Source organism: Haliotis rufescens, unplaced genomic scaffold (assembly GCF_023055435.1).
Source record: "Haliotis rufescens isolate VD_foot unplaced genomic scaffold, xgHalRufe1.0.p SCAF_32, whole genome shotgun sequence".
NCBI classification, from domain to species: Eukaryota; Metazoa; Mollusca; class Gastropoda; order Lepetellida; family Haliotidae; genus Haliotis; species Haliotis rufescens.
Genome location: NW_025964024.1, coordinates 3679834 through 3703217, shown reverse-complemented (window position 1 = coordinate 3703217; position 23384 = coordinate 3679834). Strand labels below are relative to the sequence as shown.

General features: G+C 38.9%; 1 protein-coding gene across 7 annotated transcripts in view; it reads right to left on the bottom strand.

The window, feature by feature from the left end:
- The window catches only part of LOC124116638 (CCR4-NOT transcription complex subunit 2-like), a 33771-nt gene extending 11767 nt beyond the window's left edge, over positions 1–22004 (bottom strand). For 2 of the 7 annotated variants that reach the window (XM_048380666.1, XM_048380669.1), the window contains exons 1-11: positions 21692–21786; positions 18973–19110; positions 18296–18331; positions 10264–10366; positions 9664–9741; positions 8631–8691; positions 7403–7532; positions 6199–6300; positions 5383–5441; positions 3931–4032; positions 2860–2943 (exon numbers count right to left, since the gene is read on the bottom strand). In XM_048380666.1, coding sequence (XP_048236623.1) covers positions 2860–2943; positions 3931–4032; positions 5383–5441; positions 6199–6300; positions 7403–7532; positions 8631–8691; positions 9664–9741; positions 10264–10366; positions 18296–18331; positions 18973–19076 — 859 coding nt within the window. In that variant the 5' untranslated portion in view covers positions 19077–19110; positions 21692–21786. Of the gene's footprint in view, positions 1–2859; positions 2947–3930; positions 4033–5382; positions 5442–6198; positions 6301–7402; positions 7533–8630; positions 8692–9663; positions 9742–10263; positions 10367–18295; positions 18332–18972; positions 19111–21691; positions 21787–21884 lie in introns of those variants that run through there. The other 5 variants (XM_048380667.1, XM_048380668.1, XM_048380671.1 and 2 more) reach the window with 5 other exon arrangements.
- Between the last annotated feature and the right edge of the window lie 1380 nt (positions 22005–23384).

Below are 23384 nucleotides of genomic sequence, written 5' to 3'. Positions count from 1 at the left end.
ACTTGAAGAACAATCAAGTAGCACAGTGTACTTACTTGAACAATCATGTAGCACAGTGTACTTACTTGAACAATCATGTAGCACAGTGTACTTACTTGAAGAACAATCATGTAGCACAGTGTACTTCCTTGAAGAACAATCATGTAGCACAGTGTACTTACTTGAACAATCATGTAGCACAGTGTACTTACTTGAATGATCGTGTAGTACAGTGTATTTACTTGAAGAACAATCATGTAGCACAGTGTGCTTACTTGAAGAACAATCATGTAGCACAGTGTACTTACTTGAAGAACAATCATGTAAGCCAGTGTACTTACTTGAAGAACAATCATGTGCACAGTGTACTTACTTGAACAATCATGTAGCACAGTGTACTTACTTGAAGAACAATCATTTAGCACAGTGTACTTACTTGAAGAACAATCATGTAGCACAGTGTACTCACTTGAACAATCATGTAGCACAGTGTACTTACTTTAAGAACAATCATTTAGCACAGTGTACTTACTTGAACAATCATGTAGCACAGTGTACTTACTTGAACAATCATGTAGCACAGTGTACTTACTTGAAGAACAATCATGTAGCACAATGTACTTACTTTAAGAACAATCATGTAGCACAGTGTACTCACTTGAACAATCATGTAGCACAGTGTACTTACTTGAACAATCATGTAGCACAGTGTACTTACTTTAAGAACAATCATTTAGCACAGTGTACTTACTTGAAGAACAATCATGTAGCACAGTGTACTTACTTGAACAATCATGTAGCACAGTGTACTTACTTGAAGAACAATCATGTAGCACAGTGTACTTACTTGAAGAACAATCATGTAGCACAGTGTACTTACTTGAAGAACAATCATGTAGCACAGTGTACTTACTTGAACAATCATGTAGCACAGTGTACTTACTTGAACAATCAGGTAGCACAGTGTACTTACTTGAAGAACAATCATGTAGCACAGTGTACTTACTTGAACAATCAGGTAGCACAGTGTACTTACTTGAAGAACAATCATGTAGCACAGTGTACTTACTTGAAGAACAATCATGTAGCACAGTGTACTTACTTGAACAATCATGTAGCACAGTGTACTTACTTGAACAATCATGTAGCACAGTGTACTTACTTTAAGAACAATCATTTAGCACAGTGTACTTACTTTAAGAACAATCATGTAGCACAGTGTACTTACTTGAAGAACAATCATGTAAGCCAGTGTACTTACTTGAAGAACAATCATGTGCACAGTGTACTTACTTGAACAATCATGTAGCACAGTGTACTTACTTGAAGAACAATCATTTAGCACAGTGTACTTACTTTAAGAACAATCATGTAGCACAGTGTACTCACTTGAACAATCATGTAGCACAGTGTACTTACTTTAAGAACAATCATTTAGCACAGTGTACTTACTTGAACAATCATGTAGCACAGTGTACTTACTTTAAGAACAATCATTTAGCACAGTGTACTTACTTGAACAATCATGTAGCACAGTGTACTTACTTGAACAATCATGTAGCACAGTGTACTTACTTGAAGAACAATCATGTAGCACAGTGTACTTACTTTAAGAACAATCATGTAGCACAGTGTACTCACTTGAACAATCATGTAGCACAGTGTACTTACTTGAACAATCATGTAGCACAGTGTACTTACTTTAAGAACAATCATTTAGCACAGTGTACTTACTTGAAGAACAATCATGTAGCACAGTGTACTTACTTGAACAATCATGTAGCACAGTGTACTTACTTGAAGAACAATCATGTAGCACAGTGTACTTACTTGAAGAACAATCATGTAGCACAGTGTACTTACTTGAAGAACAATCATGTAGCACAGTGTACTTACTTGAACAATCATGTAGCACAGTGTACTTACTTGAACAATCAGGTAGCACAGTGTACTTACTTGAAGAACAATCATGTAGCACAGTGTACTTACTTGAACAATCAGGTAGCACAGTGTACTTACTTGAAGAACAATCATGTAGCACAGTGTACTTACTTGAAGAACAATCATGTAGCACAGTGTACTTACTTGAACAATCATGTAGCACAGTGTACTTACTTGAACAATCATGTAGCACAGTGTACTTACTTTAAGAACAATCATTTAGCACAGTGTACTTACTTTAAGAACAATCATGTAGCACAGTGTACTCACTTGAACAATCATGTAGCACAGTGTACTTACTTGAAGAACAATCATGTAGCACAGTGTACTTACTTGAACAATCATGTAGCACAGTGTACTTACTTGAATGATCGTGTAGTACAGTGTATTTACTTGAAGAACAATCATGTAGCACAGTGTGCTTACTTGAAGAACAATCATGTAGCACAGTGTACTTACTTGAAGAACAATCATGTAAGCCAGTGTACTTACTTGAACAATCATGTAGCACAGTGTACTTACTTGAAGAACAATCATGTAGCACAGTGTACTTACTTGAACAATCATGTAGCACAGTGTACTTACTTGAAGAACAATCATGTGGCACAGTTTACTTACTTGAAGAACAATCATGTAGCACAGTGTACTTACTTGAAGAACAATCATGTAGCACAGTGTACTTACTTGAACAATCATGTAGCACAGTGTACTTACTTGAACAATCAGGTAGCACAGTGTACTTACTTGAAGAACAATCATGTAGCACAGTGTACTTACTTGAACAATCGTGTAGCACAGTGTACTTACTTGAAGAACAATCATGTAGCACAGCGTGCTTACTTGAAGAACAATCATGTAGCACAGTGTACTAACTTGAAGAACAGTCATGTAGCACAGTGTACTTACTTGAAGAACAATCATGTAGCACAGTGTACTTACTTGAAGAACCTGGCAGCGCAGGGAACTCCTCCTGGGTGATATTGAACTCGGGGGTGGGGTCCGGAACAGCTTTGCTGACCATACCTACTGTAGGCAAACAAATACCCTCTTTAGTCACCGCGGGCTTTTTTATACACACTGGAGACTGACACCATTAACATTTGCATCATGCAAACTTAATTGACTACAGAACACTGATCAGATGATTGCATAGAAAAGCTACAAGAAAATATTACTGATAGTTATCAATACTTGTTATTTCAAAATTGATGTGTCATTATTAACTTTGTATCATACAAGGGTAATCTATGTTTTGTTAAGTGTACATTACAATCAGAATATAGAACAATTACAAACAATTAATCAGAAATATGTAATTAATTCCATATGTTAAATTCAAACAAAAAGTGTAATAAACACAGCATTTGAGAAGTGTTTATTATGGCTGAAGAAAGATGAACATTGTGACAGCAGTGACCCATCACCATTTCACTCCTGAATAGACAGTGAAAAAGTCTTTAGCCAATGACGAGGCAGTTAATTTATACAGAAGACAGGGAGGCTACAAGATGATTTGAGGCAAAGAGTTCTGAGGGAGATAGATGGAGGAAGCATGGCAATAGTGCAAAGTAACTCCGCAGAAAACTAGGTAAGTTTGCCATGGTTTTATTCTTCCCAAGACCATGGAACAGAATTTATTCTGAATGATTTCTATTAATAAAAATAAACGAGCACGTTTATGATAAAATGACAAGACCTTTCAGCGTAATTTTTACCAACTGTAACAGACCATGTTGATAAACGGTTTTCAAGCTGGTCATAATGATTGTTTCTAATAATTTGTGGCTGTCAAAACTGAATCATTTATTTTTATAGATACATGATTCACATCTCTCCTAAATTGCCAGAGAGCATGCTCTTCCTTCTCAATATCTGCATTAATACCAAGACAAGGTGGTCTATCATGTGAAATGATTCAAAATAATCACCTAATTTAAATGTGGAACCAGACAGCTGATATTTCATCTAGTTCATGTCAAAAACGAACTTGATCCATTGGCTAGATCTTACCATAGTTTCGAGCGGTTGGCATGGGATTGGGAGGGATGTTAGATCTGTTGCTTAATGATGGAAATTCCGACAAATCCAGCGCTGGATGGTTGTTCTCGTTACCTGCCAAATATACAGAGGTTGAGAACTCTTAGAGAATTCCTGTATATGCACAACAAGCAAAGGCTAAAACAAATAATAGTTTTGGTTCTCAGGCACCACCCGCATCATCATAAAGTCTGCAGCACATTTTGTTTTTATTTTCATTTTCAAAAAAATATAAAAATCCTAATACTTTAACACAATGCACCAAACAAATTGAAAAATCGAAACAAAAACGAAACGTGCAATGAACTTTATGAGGATGTGGGCAGTGCCTGAGAACCAAGGCTATTATTTTTTTTAGCCTAACATTGTTCTTGTATCGGCCAAATGTACAAGATTGAAAAGAATTAATACATATACATATAAACACACTGTTCTGAAATAGCACACAGCAATAACTACAGTTTTGTTTCTAGATCATACCACATACTTTATTATTATTTGTTATCTCACTACAAACTTCCTCTGTCATATTAAGTATTGCAGCATAATGTAGACAAATGATTCCTAAGTTGGTCTTAGATTTTGTATGATTCATAATATAAAGATCACAATCTTTACAAACTTAAAAAGAACAAACTCAAAAAAAGACACAATTTCAACCAATAACCATTTGGCTACAGATTTGATGCCAGCAAAGAGATTCAAGGCAAAATACGGAGAATATCACCTGAGTGTCTTCCAGTGTCAAATAAATGAACACGGGTTATAAATGTTACAAATATCCAAGGCTTGCCAAGGATATTTTTACTTTCATCAACAAGTCTTGAAATATTTCAGCTTGGAAGAAATTATATTTATCATCCAAAATGACTCTTCCAACATTATGTGTTTGTAAACTGTAATAAGCAGTTTGATTAGTACAGCTTCAGTGGCAGAGAGATAAGTGATGTCATTTGATTGTGATGCCATGTTGTTCGTTTGTTTGTTTTGTTTGTTGTTTAACGCCGCAATCAGCAATATTTCAGCTATATGACAGCGGTCTGTAAGTAATCGAACAGACAATCCAGTGATTGACATCATGAGCATCGGTCCTAAAAGTTGGGATATAATGACAGCCTGACCACCCCGATCCCATTAGTCGCCTCTTGCGACAAGCATGGGTTGCTGAAAACCTATTCTACCCCAGATCTTCACGGGTCTTGTGACGCCATAACCGATGACATCACAACAGTCTGCAAAGCATAGTGATGCAATTTCATTGTAGCGATATTACCTAGGAGATATCACTTGCTCTCTCAAGTGATATCTCCTAAAGAAGCAAGTTTTGGATGATAAATCAGTTTCTTCAATCTAAGCAAAAGATCTGAAATCTTAAATTCACAACAACTCATGAGGAAATTAATTTAGAGTTAAAAGATTGCATACCTTGCCTGCTCCCCGAAAACCCGAAGCTGTTCGTGATACTAGTGATTGGTCCGGCGGCACTGGAACACATAGGACACAGACACAGTGTAGTAGGAGCGCTTCAGTGTGCACACAGCACACGTCACCATGGCAACAACAGATCGAAACATTGTCGACAATTCCGCTGTTTCACACAGTTGAGAAACAATGGGTAATAGTTGGAACAAACCACATGGAGGAATGTATCACATATCACTTCACTATATCGTGTATATGTATAGGGTAATATGCTCGTAATACATAGGGTAATAGATACTAGAAATATTTGGGTAAAATAAACTTATTATATATTAATATATTTCGGGAAATATACACTTGTAATATGTAGCCAAATTAATATATACATGTACTTTGCCATTAATGATAATGATAATGATAATGATAATAATAATAATAATAATAATATATATAAAAAAATATAAAAAATAATTAATTCCATGTATGGTTCAGTCTAAACTCTCAGGGTTTGATAATCATGAAAATCAGAAGAATAAATATCAGTTAGCAGCTTCAGCAAATTGTCCACTTCTGCTAGTAAAATGTATTTCTGTCTAGTAAGCAAAGCCTGTATACAGGACCATAATTCTAAAACAAGTTGCTGCTCAGGCAGTGAAAATTCATTAAACAGAAACAAAATTATCTGCTATGGCATGTTCAGTCCTTTCACAGCCTGACAAAGTTCAGTACAAGCCATCTCCTGTGGCTTCCTGAGTGATCCCCCAGACACTGAGAGACTGATGTATCAGTTGGTGTTAAATGTGGTGAGGGCACTGTTACCTTCCGAATGCTGAGGATAGAGTTGTCCGCTTCTGGAGATTATTGAGAGGCTGAGAGGACTGGTTCTGACCTAGCACACTGCGAGGTCCGATCACTGACAGGCTGCAAGCACCAACAAACTCACTTGCACATCATGGGGAACACAAGTGGGCAATACAGTGTACATCAATGTAGTTTTTTGTTTAACACTATCCTCTACAGTATTCCAGTCGCATGGTACTAACCCGTAAATCAAATGTTGGGAAACATAAGGGAAAGTGACTGCTTTTACGCCGCTTTTACCAATATTCCAGCAATATCACAGAGGGGGAAACCAGAAATGGGCTTCACACATTGTACCCATGTCAGGAATCGAACCTGGGATTTCGGCGTCACAAGCGAACACTTTAACCACTAGGCTACCCGACCACCACCCATAAGGGAAAGAGAAAGGGCAGTAACTCATATTACATAGAAGCCAAAGCCACCACCAGTGTTAATGGACATTAAGACATCCTTTCCATCAAAGAGAATCTTGAGGGCTTTCTTTTGTGCTTTTGTGATTCTTGCAAACTCGATCATAATCAATGGGACTGGCCAACCCAACATTGAGGCCGGTTTGTAACTCGTATTCTGATCGGTACATTAGACCTAGCAGCGTAGCCAATGAAATTGCCAAACGGATATCAATGGACGGTAATTTGAGATTGCTAGAACGACGGGAATGGATCCAGGGGTTAGTGTAGGTTACTAAAATGCTAGCCCTGGAGATATAGAGGATGCTATTGGCGACACCGTACCTGTTGGGCAAGTGTTGAGGCTGCTGTGTATGGGGAAGCTGGGTGTTGACAGTTAGTCTGCATGTAACTATTGGCGACACAGTACCTGTTGGGTGAATGTTGAGGCTGCTGTATATGGGGAAGCTGGGTGTTGACAGTTAGTCTGCATGTAACTATTGGCGACACAGTACCTGTTGGGTGAGTGTTGAGGCTGCTGTATATGGGGAAGCTGGGTGTTGACAGTTAGTCTGCATGTAACTATTGGCGACACAGTACCTGTTGGGTGAGTGTTGAGGCTGCTGTATATGGGGAAGCTGGGTGTTGACAGTAAGTCTGCATATAACTATTGGCATCACAGTACCTGTTGGGTGAATGTTGAGGCTGCTGTATATGGGGAAGCTGGGTGTTGACAGTTAGTCTGCATGTAACTATTGACGACACAGTACCTGTTGGGTGAGTGTTGAGGTTGCTGTATACTGATGGGAAAGCTGGGGTTCATGCTCGTCGGCGTGATGTGACCGCCACTGCTGTTGCGTCCGGTGAACTGACTGTTTCCAATACTTCTTTGGGGCAGACCTGGAAACAGGGAACACAGCTGACTGTCTACAGCTCCATCCACCCCAGCATTCACAGCATCTTCATTTTGTGAGTCAACATTTACCTTTGGCTGTCTTGATTTTACAACTAGTTTTAAAATATTACATGAATGTAAGGATAACAAGTATTTGTCACAGAGTGACGAAATATCCCCCGCCATATACACCATAGTACCAAATATGAAGACAATCCAGCGATTAGTTCTTGAGATATTGTGGCAACACCGTTTTCCAACTCCAAAAACAGATTTGCCTGCTGTGACCTTGAAAATGGGGTCAAGGTCACCAAATCTGACAGGTGTATGCGGTGTCTGTATATACACTATAGTTACAAATATGAAGACAATCCAGCGATTAGTTCTTGAGATATCGCGGCAACACCGTTTTCCAACTCCAAAAGCAGATTTGCCTGCTGTGACCTTGAAAATGGGATCAAGGTCACCAAAACCGACTGGTGTCTGCGGAGTCTGTATATACACGATAGTTCCAAATATGAAGACAATCCAGTGTTTAGTTCTTGAGATATCGCGGCAACACCGTTTTCCAACTCCAAAAGCAGATTTGCCTGCTGTGACCTTGAAAATGGGGTCAAGGTCACCAAAACCGACTGGTGTCTGCGGTGTCTGTATATACACCATAGTTCCAAATATGAAGACAATCCAGTGTTTAGTTCTTGAGATATCGCGGCAACAAACAGGTGGGACGGATGTACGGACGGACGTACGGACGGTCGTGAATACTATATCCCCCGCTTCGCGCTTTCGCGCGGCGGGGGATAAAAAAAAATAATAGTGTTGGTTCTCAGGTACTGCCCACATAATCATAAAGTTCTGTTTCCATTTTCATTTTTTTGTGTGCATTGTGTTTAAGTATTTTATATTTTTTTCGAAAATGGAAATAAAACCGAAACGTGTGGCAGAGTTGATGATGATACAGGTGGTGCCTGGGAACCAGGACTATTTTTTTCTTTTAGCCTAACAAAGAAAGGGATATGCTTTCTAGAAAGTAGTTGGGAGAGATACACAGGCTGAAAAGGTAGCCAAAATGGTATGTTTGAGCGCGGTACAATCTGACTCACCCTGGCTGTAGAAGTTGTTTCCAAACCCGGATGACAGCTGAGACGGGGATTGGGATGTCATCTGTCACAGAAAACATTGATACCAAAAACATAGTCTGTCCATTAAACACCATCAATTAGCTAGGAGAGATCATTTTGACGTCATATTGGTGCCAAACTACAGATAACAACATATATATTTGATAATCCCTCAGTAGTCAGTCAAAACAGGTTTCACTGTATGTGGTTTACAGAGTTTTGCACAATACATTAAGCAGATCGAAAGAAAAACAAGAATAAATTCTTGTATCTACATGATGTTGTGCGTGTGGGACAGCTTAAATCTGTTGTTCCACAGGTCCTATACCATGAAATGCTACTGTCTTTCTGAAGCAAGGCATGAACAACATCTATATATTCAATTTGGGAATTATCTACAATTCCAAGCTAAGTGCCCTCGGCAGGAAATTTGAGAAAAAAAATTTGGTCCAAATTTGGATAGTTTTAAAGTGCATATTTTTCTAAATTCAGAGGTATCTTAACATTAAATCTTAAAAATACATTCACTGCAATAATGTTAAACTAAGCATTTAATCTTCCTAAACTTCCTCTATATTGGTTGTTATCAGTGAAATACAAGACACATTTCTTCTACCTATAACAGTATGAACTGGAAATGTCTAAAGCCAGTCTGGGAATTCTTAGTGACATATGCTGCAGACCTCTAAGCAGGTCGGGATAAATCCCTGTATTCAGTCTATTACATCTCTTTACATAATATCATCAGGTCTGAACACTATCAGCACATAAATGTTTGCTTGCTGTTTTGATGGCAGCCTGTATGTAAATAATTAAGCCTGGGCCAGTCAATCCAGTGATTAACATTATGAGCAACTATCAAGGTCAGGAATGTCTTTGACATCAACCAAGTCACCGCGCCTGACTAAACAATCTATTAAGTCGTCCCTTATGGCCAGCATCAGTTGCTGGGGGCTATTCTAAACTGCAGTCCCCACAGGGTACACACTAATGAGCAGTAAATAGTGTCACTGACCCGCACCTCCTTGTCCGGGCGGAACACAGACTGACTGAAGTACAAGCTGGGATCATCCTCGTCTGTCTCGAACATGCCCTATACACAAAACACAACATTGTAAACTTCATAAAAATTAACGTCTCATACAGATAAAACATGAATTGATCATAAAATTATTCTGAAACACATCTTACAGCCCTATTCCTCAAAGCAGTCTTGTAACTGCCACTGGCTAATTCGTTTGTTCGTTTGTTGTTTAATGTCACACTCAGCAATGTTCCAGCTACATGATGGTAGCCTGTAAATAACCTAGTCTGGACCTGACAAGCCAGTGATTGATATTGTCAGCAACGATCCACGCCGTCAGGCAATGATGACACGTAGTCAACCAAGTCGCTGAACCTGACACCTAGATCCATTTGATTGCCTCATACGACCAGCACAGGCTGGTGGGGACCTCTTGTAACCCGGAATACCCACATGGACCTCTGTCTCATAGTGAGTCAGGACAAGCCTAGTGTTGAGGATGGGGCTCTGATCAGATACTTTCCAGTATTATCTGCTTGATATTTTGGGTAACATGAATAAATTCAATCTTTTAGAAGGACTTCAACTCACATGCTTTCTTGTTTGAGTTTTTGCTTGTGGCATACCAATCATTCCGAAGTTTCTGCGTGGACCCGGGGATGGATCGGTAACGTTTTTCTTGTTCATGCTGAATCTGAAAAATAAATATGCATAAATGATGTGTGTTGCACTATACAACATACTTAATATCTACTTTAAACCCTACAATCTATGTAACAGTAATAAACAGCCATGCACTTCATATCTTTGTGACACCCTGACATCTATGTGACAAACTTACATGTGTGACACCCTGACATGTATCATCTATGTGACATCCTGATGTGTGACATCTTTGTGACACCCTGACATCTATGTGACACCCTGATGTGTGTGACACCCTGATGTGTGACATCTTTGTGACACCCTGACATGAGTGACACTCTGACATGTATGACAACAATGTGACACCCTGACATGTAACATTTATGTGACACCCTGACATCTGTGACACCCTGACATTGACATCTATCTGACACCCTGACATTGACATTTATGTGACACCAAGGCATGTGTGACATCTATGTGACACCCTGACATGTAACATCTATGTGACATCCTGACACGTGATATCTTTGTGACACTCTGACATGTGACATTTATGTGACACCCTGACATCTGTGACACCCTGACATTGACATCTATCTTACATCCTGACATTGACATCTATCTGACACCAAGGCATGTGTGACATCTATGTGACACCCTGACATGTAACATCTATGTGACATCCTGACACGTGACATCTTTGTGACACTCTGACATGTGATATTTATGTGACACCAAGACATCTGTGACACCCTGACATTGACATCTATCTGACACCCTGACATTGACATCTATCTGACACCAGGATATTGGCATTATGTGACACCAAGGCATGAGTGACATCTATGTGACACCAAGACATGTGTTACATCTATGTGACATCCTGACATGTGTGCCATCTATGTGACACCAAGACATGTGACATCTATGTGACACCAAGACATGTGACATCTATCTGACACCAAGACATGTGACATCTATGTGACACCAAGACATGTGACATCTATGTGACACCAAGACATGTGACATCTATGTGACACCAAGACATGTGACATCTATGTGACATCCTGACTTGTATGACATCTATCTGACACCAAGACATGTGACATCTATGTGACACCCTGACATGTGTGACATCTATCTGACACCAAGACATGTGACATCTATGTGACACCGTGACATGTGTGACATCTATCTGACACCAAGACATGTGACATCTATGTGACACCAAGACATGTGACATCTATGTGACACCGTGACATGTATGACATCTATCTGACACCAAGACATGTGACATCTATGTGACACCAAGACATGTGACATCTATGTGACACCCTCACATGTGTGACATCTATGTGACACCAAGACATGTGACATCTATGTGACACCCTGAAATGTATGACATCTATCTGACACCAAGACATGTGACATCTATGTGACACCAAGACATGTGTGACATCTATGTGACACCAAGACATGTGACATCTATGTGACACCCTGACATGTGTGACATCTATCTGACACCAAGACATGTGACATCTATGTGACACCCTGAAATGTATGACATCTATCTGACACCAAGACATGTGACATCTATCTGACACCAAGACATGTGTGACATCTATCTGACACCAAGACATGTGACATCTATGTGACACCCTGACATGTATGATATCTATCTGACACCAAGACATGTGACATCTATGTGACACCCTGACATGTATGACATCTATCTGACACCCTGACATGTGACATCTATGTGACACCCTGACATGTGTGACGTGTGTGGCACCCTGAAATGTACCTAGTATAAAAGTGGCACCCTGAATCAGGTAGTAATAAAATCCTTCTTTAAGCAATATTTGATATTGATATCATTTGGACATGTGGCACCCAAAAATGTACTATCTTTGGGATATCTTACTACACGAATATACATGCAGGCCTTAATTCTAAAGATAGTCATAATGATCATTGCATTACGCTGCAGTTTTACAAGTTTTAGGCTGCTTTTAGCAATATTCCAGCAACATCATGGCGGGGAACACCACAAATGGACTTCAAATATTGTATCCACGTGATATTCGAACCCAGGCCTTCGGTGTCACGAGTAAACGCCTTAACCACTGTGTAATAACAGGACCAATCAGTACACATTTGCTTATTTCATTGTCTGTGTAGAAATAAAGTAGTTAAAAATTGCCAAAATCACACCCTCAATTTACAGAATCAACTTGCAGTACCAGAACTTTGAAGTATTTGGTATATAGAGATCTTTTCTGAAACCATTCACTCTTGTTGAAATCACTGATAAAAATTATGATAATGATGCATCTTCATGTTACTATTGTTAACAATCTTTTTTCCATTTTATTCTGTTGTACATCAGCAATCATGACCATGTTTATGGATTATAGCAGTAAAAACTAACAGTTTTGGTCTACTAGTCCTTATAACGATAACATATAGCAAAACCCTTAAAAATGCCTAATTTCTACTAGTCCGTATGATGACTTAACTATTGAGTAGTTTGGCAAGGACTACAGGACAATTTCTAATCATGCTAATGCTGGATTATATATGAAATAATGAATTACAATACCAATTTCATCAATCACAAATATATTACATGAATATTCATGAATTAAGTACCAATGACTGTTTCAAATAATCTAGCTTTAAACATGATAAACTTTACATAAAATGGTCCACTATCTTACATTGACTATGTCAGACAATTACAGAAGTAGCCCTGGAAAAGACATGAATATGTTAGCTGAGTTTCAATGAACTACAGGTTAAAGCAACAAGCTCAGTTGAACCCAGTGAATATTTAATGACACCCAAGCTTCAAGACAAAACGATACGAAAGCCTGGTAGTGTAAGTGTGCATGACCAATAGCTAGGAGCTTGGTACAAAGACAGCATATATGTGAGTGACTGAACACAACCACAATTGCTGCTGCCAAAATTATTAAATGAGCTCTAGAAACTACTACTACAGTTAGTAATGGCTCAGACAGAAGCACTCTCTACTCTTCAACATGACTACAGCCAGTATCATTCCATAATGTCTACAGAGAGCCACAACCTCCTGCCATAACTACAGCCAGTAGGTTACTAACTAGTAACACCATGACTACAGCCAGTAACAAGTAACACCATGACTACAGCCAGTAACAAGTAACACCATAACAGTCAGTAGGTTACTAAGTAGTAACACCATGACTACAGCCAGTAACAAGTAACACCATGACTACAACCAGTAACAAGTAACACCATGACTACAGCCAGTAATGATTAACACCATGACTACAGCCAGTAACAAGTAACACCATGACTACAGCCAGTAACAAGTAACACCATGACTACAGCCAGTAACAAGTAACACCATGACTACAGCCAGTAATGAGTAACACCATGACTACAGCCAATAATGAGTAACACCATGCCTTCAGACACTAACAAGTAACACCATGACTACAGCCAGTAATGAGTAACACCATGACTACAGCCAGTAACAAGAAACACCATGACTTCAACCAGTAAGTTACTAACTAGTATCACCATGACTACAGCAAGTAACAAGTAACACCATGACTACAGCCAGTAGGTTACTAACCAGGATAACCATGACTACAGCCAGTAACAAGTAACACCATGACTACAGCCAGTAACAAGTAACACCATAACAACAGCCAGTAGGTTACAAACCAGTATCACCATGACTACAGCCAGTAACAAGTAACACCATGACTACAGCCAGTAACAAGTAGCACCATGACTACAGCCAGTAACAAGTAACACCATGCCTACAGCCAGTAATGAGTAACACCATGACTACAGCCAGTAACAAGTATCACCATGACTACAGCCAGTAATGAGTAACACCATGCCTACAGACACTAACAAGTATCACCATGACTACAGCCAGTAACAAGTAACACCATGACTACAGCCAGTAACAAATAGCACCATGACTACAGCCAGTAACAAGTAACACCATGCCTACAGACAGTAACAAGTAACACCATGACTACAGCCAGTAACAAGTAGCACCATGACTACAGCCAGTAACAAGTAACACCATGCCTACAGACACTAACAAGTAACACCATGACTACAGCCAGTAACAAGTAACACCATGACTACAGCCAGTAACAAGTAACACCATGACTACAGCCAGTAATGATTAACACCATGACTACAGACACTAACAAGTAACACCATGACTACAGCCAGTAACAAGTAGCACCATGACTACAGCCAGTAACAAGTAACACCATGACTACAACCAGTAATGAGTAACACCATGACTACAGCCAGTAATGAGTAACACCATGACTACAGCCAGTAATGAGTAACACCATGACTACAGCCAGTAACAAGTAACACCATGCCTACAGCCAGTAACAAGTAACACCATGACTACAGCCAGTAACAAGTAACACCATGACTACAGCCAGTAACAAGTAACACCATGCCTACAGCCAGTAACAAGTAACACCATGACTACAGCCAGTAACAAGTAACACCATGCCTACAGCCAGTAACAAGTAACACCATGACTACAGCCAGTAACAAGTAACACCATGCCTACAGCCAGTAACAAGTAACACCATGACTACAGCCAGTAATGAGTAACACCATGACTACAGCCAGTAATGAGTAACACCATGACTACAGCCAGTAATGAGTAACACCATGACTACAGCCAGTAATGAGTAACACCATGACTACAGACACTAACAAGTAACACCATGACTACAGCCAGTAACAAGTACCACCATGACTACAGCCAGTAATGAGTAACACCATGACTACAGCCAGTAACAAGTAACACCATGACTACAGCCAGTAACAAGTAACACCATGCCTACAGCCAGTAACAAGTAGCACCATGACTACAGCTAGTAATGAGTAACACCATGCCTACAGCCAGTAATGAGTAACACCATGACTACAGCCAGTAACAAGTAACACCATGACTACAGCCAGTAACAAGTAACACCATGACTACACCCAGTAACAAGTAACACCATGACTACAGCCAGTAATGAGTAACACCATGACTACAGCCAGTAATGAGTAACACCATGCCTACAGACACTAACAAGTAACACCATGACTACAGCCAGTAACAAGTAACACCATGACTACAGCCAGTAACAAGTAACACCATGACTACAGCCAGTAACAAGTAACACCATGACTACAGCCAGTAACAAGTAACACCATGACTACAGCCAGTAACAAGTAACACCATGACTACAGCCAGTAACAAGTAACACCATGACTACAGCCAGTAATGAGTAACACCATGACTACAGCCAGTAATGAGTAACACCATGCCTACAGACACTAACAAGTAACACCATGACTACAGCCAGTAATGAGTAACACCATGACTACAGCCAGTAACAAGTAACACCATGACTACAGCCAGTAATGAGTAAAACCATGACTACAGCCAGTAACAAGTAACACCATGACTACAGCCAGTAATGAGTAACACCATGACTACAGCCAGTAATGAGTAACACCATGCCTACAGCCAGCCCCAACACGCTGTTGTGTTATGTCATGTGATATGTAGAGCAGTTCAGGTAGACCAATATGTCGGTCATCCATGTCATCTGTAAAACCTTCTTCATTGGCATATGTTGAATGTCAAATAATTTGGCTTTTGTTTGTTTTTCTTGTTGTTTAACGCCACACTCAGCAATATTCCAGCTATATGACAGTGGTCTGTAAATAATCTGGACCAGACAATCCAGTGAATGACATTATGAGTATCAATCCACACAATTGGAACACGATGACATGCATCAACCAAGTCAGCGAGCCTGACCACCCGATCCCATTAGTCGCTTCTTACAACAAGCATAGTCGCCTTTTACGGCAAGTATGGGTTGCTGAAACAGCTTTAACATTGTTGAATATGGCAAAAAACAACAACAAACATTATCCCTGTGTGAATGGAGTTTTACACCATAGTAGTTAGTGAGTGAGTATGGTTTCACACCGCTTTTAGCAATATTCCAGCAATATCACGCCGGGGGACACCAGAAATGGGCTTCACACATTGTACCCATGTGGGGAATCGAACCCGGGTCTTCAGTGTGACGAGCGAACGCTTAAACCACTAGGCTACCCGACCGCCCCTTACAACATAGTAATAATACCAACCTACTGTCTACCCCATATAAGACATACAATCAGTAAAACAACCACTGAGGACTGACCTTTCCTTGTGGTCACTAACCTGTATACTATACAAGCAACATGACAACCTGATCCCAATCAAAGACAAAATAAAAATGTACTTTTGACTCATTCCACTAATCCAAGAGATGCTAGTGTTAGTGACAAGTGATTATGGCCAAGGGGAGATAACCGGAGATACCGGATGTGATAATGAAGGTGAACACTCTCAGTGAGGTAGGGAAATCCTAACATTGCTATGTAACTGGTAAGTAACGGTAAGAAATCAAATGTTTGGTACAGCTGCTGAGATATCTGGTTAGGTTGTGAGGATGTTATGGAGACTGTAGAGATGGCAGTTTAGTCTGGATCTTGAACAAACAAGTCGTATTGTACGTGTAGTTTTACAAGCCTTCCCTGTGTTAATATTCTTATCATTGCATCATCATTTCATTTACATCATGTACAAAATTATCTCATGGGTTTCTTCTTCACAAACTTAGTACATTTTTATTCAATAATAAAGTAATGTATTACAAGGGTGGTAATGGTTATAATGAGGGGAGGGATAGGCTGAAATCATGATAAACTAACTGAAGGACGACACATCAGTCTATCATCTCTATACACCAAGCACTACTAATCATTGTTATAGTCTATGAAGAGTGATTGTTTGTTTGTTTGTTTGTTGTTTTACGCTGCACTCAGCAATATTCCAGCTATATGTTGCGGTCTGTAAATAATCGAGTCTGACCAAACAATTCAGTGATTGACATCATGAGCATGATGAGCATCGATCTATGCAATTGGGATACAATAACATGCATTAACCAAGTCAGCGAGTCTGACCACCCGATCATGTTAGTCGCCTCTTGCGACAAGCATAGTCGCCTTTACGGCAAGCATGGGTTGCTGAAGACCTATTCAAACCCTGATCTTCCCAAGTCTGAAGAGTGAGTGAGTAGGGTTTAAGGCCTCTTTTAACAGTGTTATAGTCATATCACTGCATGTCAGTTTATTGTGGGCGGAAAGCCCAAAGTGATGCAGGCTTTACCACTTTGGTGAAACCCACAAGCACGGGTATGGTGCTGACCAACCTAGAAACATAATCAGGGTGAACCGGGATTCAAACCCACGATCATAGGTTTATAGTGTGTCTAAGGGACACAACTCTGCACAGGGAATTGCAGATGCTTAGACGACTGGGCCACTCATGTCCATTCTACGAAGAATGAACAAATATTGTCTTACCTTGCATCAATAATATTACAACTATTAGCGGCAAGCCCCTATGAAGGCTAGTGCATTAGATAATAAATTTGATGAGATGAGAATGTCCCCACCTTAGAAATAAGACTCACTGAAATTATTGTCAAAATTACATTATTAATGTAAATGTATGGAAGGTTCTCTCTAATATTATACTTTGATGTCAGGTTAATCCACATTCATGGTCGATAGGGCAGGAGATGACATGAGAGATTGGAAACTTTCAACTAACTGGTAACACAACTGTGAACATGAACAGTTACAAACACCAAACAAATGGTCCTGTTAGAATATCATGCATTTACAAATACCATGCACTGAAACAGATTCAAGTTTAACACATTGTCACAGATAAGGTGTTGCGAAACACTTCTTAGATCGTACTTCCTGGAACAGTTCCATTCAGTTACATCTAAACAAGCTAAAGGATGGAACACTCGTGCTGGTTGGAAACAGTTACGGTCAACAGGGGTTAGCACCAACCGAAGGACTGGCTACTTACTGGGCATTCCAAGACAACGGATCAGCCCCAAACCTTCTGTCACCAACAAAAGATTGGAGGCATTGTATTAGTCACAATTAATTCTCATGTTGTAATGATTTTATACACAAACGATTTCTTCACAAATGTTCAAGTATGTGCCTCGATAATCTATTTTTTTTAATATCACACAGAAATATTACCAGTTGATTTCTAGACTCCTACTAGTTTGCCTATTTTCTTTTTTAAAACGTAAGTTCATAATAACTTATTTGCAGCTGTCAATAAGCAGAATTCCTCAAAATTAAATAACAGTGTTATATTATCACAAATATTACAAAAAAAACATGTTAAAGGTTCTAGAACTACAAGAATCTACCTACTTCTAAAGAATGGTATACTAATTCAGAGCTCATGCCATCTTCACAGATTCTGCAATTTGTTGAATTAATTACAATAGTCACCTATTATTTTTCACAATTAAATTTCGATCACAATGAAAACATTTATAAATAAATGCTACCACTATACAATAAAATGCATATTTTGACATGACATTTAATAAACCACACTACCACAATGGTTTCCAAATGGTCCAGGAGGCAAAATACAATCGCTTGGATTCTTGATCACTGATGGCATGAACACTGAACTGTCTAACTATCTACAGTGCTAAAAGGAAAATCAAGTATACTGACTGTGAACCTGGTGCTCCTCCCCCTCCACTGCTGCCTCCACCACCCCCAGTGCCACCCCCTCCCCCAAGGCCTGTCATACTGTCTAGCTGGTTCCGAAAGGCCATGACTTACGTCTCTTGGAATCAAGTAGCTAGTGGCCTGTCAACATACAGTAATAATGCAAAATTAGTTCCACACATCATTCATAAAATTACAAAGTAAATCAAACCTTGAACACATTGTAATCAAAATCATTACATTGATATGTTCATAACAAAACAACACAATAGTTTGTGACTGTAGGTGCAAGTCCAACTCCAAATATAAAATATTCCATATATACATGTATATATAACACCAAAAATCTACCAAAAATTATAAAGTGTGATAGCATGAAAAGGTGTGGTAAAAATGTTCACCTCTTAAAGGGAAACAAAATTCCTACTTTCAGTCGTCTAGCCGACACCATCTTTATTAGCCAGCGTAATTACCAGAAACCAATCAGTGCCAGCGGCCCAACAAACTGGGCTTCTGACCCGCGAGGGGCCAACTGGAAAACCTTGTTGACAGCGAGGGGGAATCCCCCTCAATCCTTGCATTTAAGTGGATGATGCTTACTAAAACCTTTCACCTTGCCAGTTCATCTGTGTGTGTAAATGTGCATGTACATTAATGTAGTTTGATATACTGAAAATACATGTCAGCATTAGTATTGTTACAATGAAATTCAGTTCATATACTCAACAGCAACAACCCTTATTTTTTTTGGCAAATTGCATATAATACAACAATTACTACTCCCTTCTTGTCATCCATGTTTCATGGTTTAACCCTCCACAGGTGTTTTTGTCATCATTCACTTGATGCTCAGTTAATGATAATAACATTGATCAAAGGGTTAACCGATAATATGTTGACTGATTAATCACTGTTCGATTGAGCGGAGGTTAGCTTGTGCCCTGTCACATGACAATCATTGAATCGGAAAAAGCGTGTTGCTTTTTGTTTCAAAGCGGAATAGAATGGATTTATTCTGACTCTCAGAAATACACGTGAAAGATCATGTGGACCAATCAGATCCCATCATTCTGACATGGCGGAAAGATAAGTTTCTTTGTTCAGCTTCAGATGTATGGGATATTGTTCCTTTATCTGCGGATATATTCCTCGAACATGGTAACTGCCTGATATTATACGTGTAACTTTTGTCAGTTGTGATTACGATATTTGCATTTTGTCTTCATTCATCCTCAACAGTGACTGACCAAATTGTTCCACACGTAAAACATATCCGGCATTAGCAAACAGCTGTTCCAAAGTGCTACACTTATGGTTATTATTATTTTTTTATATATAGTAAAAACTGCAACTAAAATAACTTGATGTTGGAATATTTTATATCTGATAAAATAATAGTTTCAGACACTATTCATCTGATCATTGCCTCAAAATTCTTTGAAGTTACATTTATTGTGTAAGTTTTAACTGAATCACCGGTAGATTGGTAGAAAATGTGCAGACAGCTGATCATGCTGATTGATATTTCTGGCTTAGTTTACAAGAAAATACACTCCGTATTCTTTATTTCTGTACATAAAACAATGCCAAGCAGAACAGACAATACAATTTAAAAGTTCATCATGATTTGTCATAATTTATCTGAATTTAACATTTTTTATTGATCAAGTTTGTTATCACCTGTTCGTTTACCTGAATTCTCTGAAGGGATACTATGTATTTCTTAATTGTACATAACATGATGTTGACCGATAGTTTGACCCTTTCAAGTCATACATGTATTAATCAAGAACAAAACACATGTCAGTTTGGCTGCAGCTCTTTAATGTACACATTTGTTATGCTATACGGCTTCTCATTCTTTGCTAGATGTCGCTTTGCAGAGTGCAGCAAGAATAGCGTCGACCACAAGTCAAACAAGTCGAAATTATAGTCCATAATAAGCAAATTTTGAATCTGCGAAGAAAAAGCCGATCCATATTTCAATACTTTCAAGTTTTGGAGTGTTGTTTCCCGTTAAAAAACTTGAGACATGCAATCAGTGGCTGACTCCATCCCATTCGACAACTGTCTGACATGATGTGCCAGCAACATGTCCATAAAGGTATAATATTTTTCTAAATAACTCTTTGTGATAATTTGAGAGGTTGAATCATCAATCAGTGAACATGGTGAACAATATGACATTCTTCACTGAAATTTTTATGCTACATGATAATAGTAGCACCATGCGACAGTATACATCCATGACTACCAATTAACACAGAAGACAAAAAGAAATATTTGTTTACAACCACAAATAAACATTTGAATGAATCAGCACTTGATTAGTGAAATAATCAACAGCATAAACTATCATACAAGATTAATTACATCATAAACATCTTTTGAGCATCACTATGAATAGGTCTATTCCATCCACAAATAAATGATAGCCTGATTTAGAAGTGAATATGCAACTGTCTGACTCAGCGTGTTGTTATGCATTTTATGGCGTTATCAAGACCCCTCGAGAACCATAATGGACATATGCAAGCATGATTAAATAATAATTTGGCTTTGTTGAATGTGACAGTAGTAACAGCTTGTCTTTTCAGGTGCAATTTGGGGACGAGTTATTGTCACTCTTCACAAACGCTGTGCCGCTTTTTTTCATAACATTAACCGCAGTTTGAAATATATATGACTAAAACAACAAAGACGAACACATATATTTACATACCTTTCGTAAAACTGGTAAATTTTATAATTTTTATCCCAAGATGGCATGAAGACATTGTGCGAAATTGGGCATACTAAATCGACCTTGACCTTCCATTTTGTAATTTTGATTTAGGAAAGAGTAACATCAAGAGTGGCGTTTGTGATAGTCTAAAAACAAAGTTAGGGCTCCCAATTAACCATATATGGATTACCTGGAGACAAATGTAGTTTATCTTTTTTATAAATCCTCCGATTTCATGATTCAGCTAGTTAAAACCTCTTCTGATGTGAAAACCATGATTGTTAATTCTATACTAGCGCCATCTACCGATGCAGGAAGAAAAGCCAGTTACCTCCCTTACATTGACCCGACTCCATCAAAACTTCTGGTTTCATCTACTATGCTATGAGCAATCACTACCCGCAAATGGACCTTTGTTGTCTTATTGTTTTAATCTTTCAACGCTTTTTTTAATCACACCCAGCCTCATCACTCTACTTTCATTGGACTTAATTGTCTTATCTGCCATTTATCCCATAGGCTTCCTCGTCATATTGTTATCGTAATAATCCTAACTTGTTCAGACATATCGTTACGAACAATAAATAAGTTACTGTCAATCAAAGTTTCACGTCTTCGTATTCTTCAAACTTCGAAATGCCTATCGAAGACTACTGGGGTACCAGTAAACGATATTTGTGTTTCGGTGTCTCGCTAAACGGTATTGAAGTCCGCTTGTCATAGTCTTGCTTCAACAACGTCAATGATATCAACGGTAAATGCAAGCTATGTTATACGTTTAATCAAATACTTACCCTATTGCTGATGGGAGTTATAATAGTATATGTACTGACATTCTGTTCTCACATAATATGGCTGTTTGGGGTCTTTGTAATCCCATAATCGCAAGAGTGAGTGAGTTTAGTCTAACGCCGCGTCGCTTTAGACGACTTGCATGTTCATAACAGTTGCAGGTAAAAGAGGTAACACTCCTAGAACACAATCCTAATTAATGATGCCATCCACACGCTTTATAAGAGATAACTGGAATGCCCGGCAAATTGAACTTCATGTGTGGGAAATAACAAAAACAGTTTTTGTACACTTGTTCTTGCCTTGTGTCGTGATGCTATAAATAAACGGTTAGTTCCGAGTTTGCTCGACCCGTGACGATTCCGGGGTAGAATAGGTGTCCAGCAACCCATGCTTGCCGTAAAAGGTGACTATGCTTGTCGTAAAAGGCGACTAACGGGATCGGGTGGTCAGGCTCTCTGACTTGGTTGATGCATGTCATCGATCCCAATTGCTTGGATCGATGCTCATGATATTAATCACTGGATTGTCTGGTTCAGACTCGATTATTTACAGACCGCCGTCATATAGCTGGAATATTGCTGAGTGCGGCGTTTAACAACAAACCAACCAAACCAAACCGAGTTTGCTGAAAAAAAACACATTTGAGCTCGAGTGAGTGAGTGAGTTAATATTTTAAGTCACAGCGGCAATATTTCAGCCATATGGTGACTAAATCAAGTTATATATTAATACATAGAGACATTAAAATCTGTCGACAAAGGACAGTAAAAACACTAGACTATCACAGATTTAAAACTAGCATATCATGATAAAATTAAGAACAATTCAGAACAGTACACAATAAAAATGGGCTATAGATCACCAATAACCAAAGGTAGGTCACCATACTAGGTAC